This window comes from Oppia nitens, unplaced genomic scaffold, assembly GCF_028296485.1.
Source record: "Oppia nitens isolate AA-2021 unplaced genomic scaffold, nextdenovo-longstitch-racon4-pilon3 scaffold44_pilon_pilon_pilon, whole genome shotgun sequence".
NCBI lineage: Eukaryota > Metazoa > Arthropoda > Arachnida > Sarcoptiformes > Oppiidae > Oppia > Oppia nitens.
The window spans coordinates 142449-145000 of record NW_026533226.1 but is presented as its reverse complement, the minus strand read 5'-3'; the positions used below and the strand labels follow the sequence as shown (position 1 = coordinate 145000).

The 2552-nt window shown below is 17.5% G+C and overlaps 1 protein-coding gene across 1 annotated transcript in view; it reads left to right on the top strand.

Annotated features, from left to right (window-relative positions):
- Window positions 1-1348, top strand: part of LOC128959289 (alpha-N-acetylglucosaminidase-like) — a 19060-nt gene extending 17712 nt beyond the window's left edge. The window contains 2 exon segments of the mRNA XM_054305232.1: window positions 637-837; window positions 1182-1348. Coding sequence (XP_054161207.1) covers window positions 637-732 — 96 coding nt within the window. The 3' untranslated portion in view covers window positions 733-837; window positions 1182-1348.
- Window positions 1349-2552: the final 1204 nt, after the last annotated feature.

Sequence of the window (2552 nt, the reverse complement as noted above, 5' to 3'; positions counted from 1 at the left end):
TTTTTAATATATCACAATAAAATAATGCCACTTAATCTATATATAATTAATTTTACTTTATATATATATATATACATAAAATAAAATCATAAAATATTATAACATAGAAAACTATTAATCATATTTTATATTTCATAAAACATTTTATGTTTTAAATGTTTTTTTATATTAAATGTATATTTTGTTGCTATTGTTAGTGAGATAAATAAATCACAATATAATTAATAGTTTATTAACTAAATAAAACAGTTAAACATATATATTTTTGTTAACTTTAACTTAAAGTATAATTTTTATTTATTATTTTTAATTATATACWACAATATTATCTGTATATGATTTATAATTTAWTTTTTTWWAAATAATTGTTAATTAAATAATTAATTTATATTAATATAAATAAAATTATATAATTGATTAATACATATATATATATATAAACAYATATTGAAAAATTTGAACTAGCTTATTTTTTATAAACTATATATAAGTTTATATATATATAAAAAAATTTCTAGATATATAATACTGAWTATAATTTTTTATATTTTTTTAARTATAATAATAAATACATCAAATATATTASAATAATAATAMAATAATTATTAAATTTATATTAAATATTTTTTTTAATAGATATTAGACTACGCGTGCAAACATTGGTCGGGACTGTTTGCCGACTACTATAAGCCCCGGTGGCAGCTATTTATTGATACACTTAATAATCATTGATTGATAAAATACCGTACAATCAAAACAATTATAATAAGGATGTGTTTGAAAATGTTGARCTAAARTTTGTTAACAATAACAATGAYTATCCCATTGAAACTAAAGGTATTGATGTGTATGTATGTGTGTATATGTATGTATTTATATGTATGTGTGTGTATTTGTATGTGTATGTGTGTATATGTATGTGTGTGAATGTGTATGTGTATGTATATGTGTGTATGTATATGTATGTATGTATATGTATGTATGTATATGTTTGTATGTGTGTGTATWTGTGTATRTRTATGTGTGTATRTRTTTGTATGTGTGTATGTGTTTATGTGATATATAAAATTTAARTATATATATATATATTAATCCTTTTTTATATATACTTTATATATACAATGTAAACTATAATAATAATATATAAAATTTTATTTTTATTAAAAAAATCAAATACACAGGCAATACCATTGAGTTGGCAAAGAAAATATATGATAAATATAAAGATTTATTTGAAAKCAAATATCACAACAACAACAACAACAACAACGACAACGATATTGTTGTCTATACTTATGGTTCACAGAGATTGGCAAACGATTTGAAAAAATATTTAATACAATTTTAATAGGATTTTAATAATAAAAAGTCCAATAATTTTTGTGTTTAATATCACTTTTACAAACAATTATTATTATTAATATTATCAGTTTATTTACACACATATAAACAAAGTTTTGTTTATATATATATATAAAYTAATTAAWAGGATTAAAAAAATTATYAAACATTTAAAATTATTATTGTTAAAAAATTCAAAAATATTAATCACTAAAATCAATAATATGTAAACTAATAATAATAATTAATAAAAATATTTTATTATTAAAAATAAAATTTATATATKATGAAAAAAATGCATAAATAAAATTTAACATTAGTCTTGATCAATTAAATTATAATTTAATATTATTTACTTTTATATATAGAGTATATTTTATATATWYAAGATTTAAATATTTATATGGTTAYAWAATAAAAATAATAYTATAATTATAWGTGTAAAATTATSTGATTTTATAATTAAATTATTTTGTAATGTATGAGTGTGTGTGTGTGTGTGTGTATGTACAGTATGTGTGTATATATGTGTGTATATATGTGTGTATACATATGTGTATATATATGTGTATATATGTGTGTATATGTGTGTGTATATGTGTTTGTATATGTGTGTGTGTATATATATGTGTGTGTATATATATGTGTGTGTATATAAGTGTCTATATATGTGTGTCTATATGTGTTTGTATATGTATGTGTGTGTATATGTGTGTGTGTATATATGTGTGTATATATGTGAGTGTATATATGTGTGTATATATGTGTATATATGTGTGTATGTGTATGTATGTGTGTTTGTATATGTGTATGTATCCAATAAACAATTGATGATTAATGAATTTTTCACAATATATTATATTATAAATAATTTAATTAAATTAATTATGCTAATGTTATATTAATGTGCTTATTATACAGTATATCAATATAAATGTTATTTAAATACAATGATTTACTGTATTTTTAATTAAAAGTAACTTATTGTCAATTACTTTATAAGTTATTATTGATAAAAAATGTTTATTTTTTTAAAGATAATAAACAACAAAAATAAAATCCAAACTTTTTAGTCGGTATTTAGTTTAGATTATTTGGAAAATAAAAAAATAATTCAAAAATTAGCTTTTATTTTACAATTCAACCAAAAAAAAACTAAAACATTTTTCTATTGATTTATTTTATTTTTGTATAAATAATATAAACTGTAT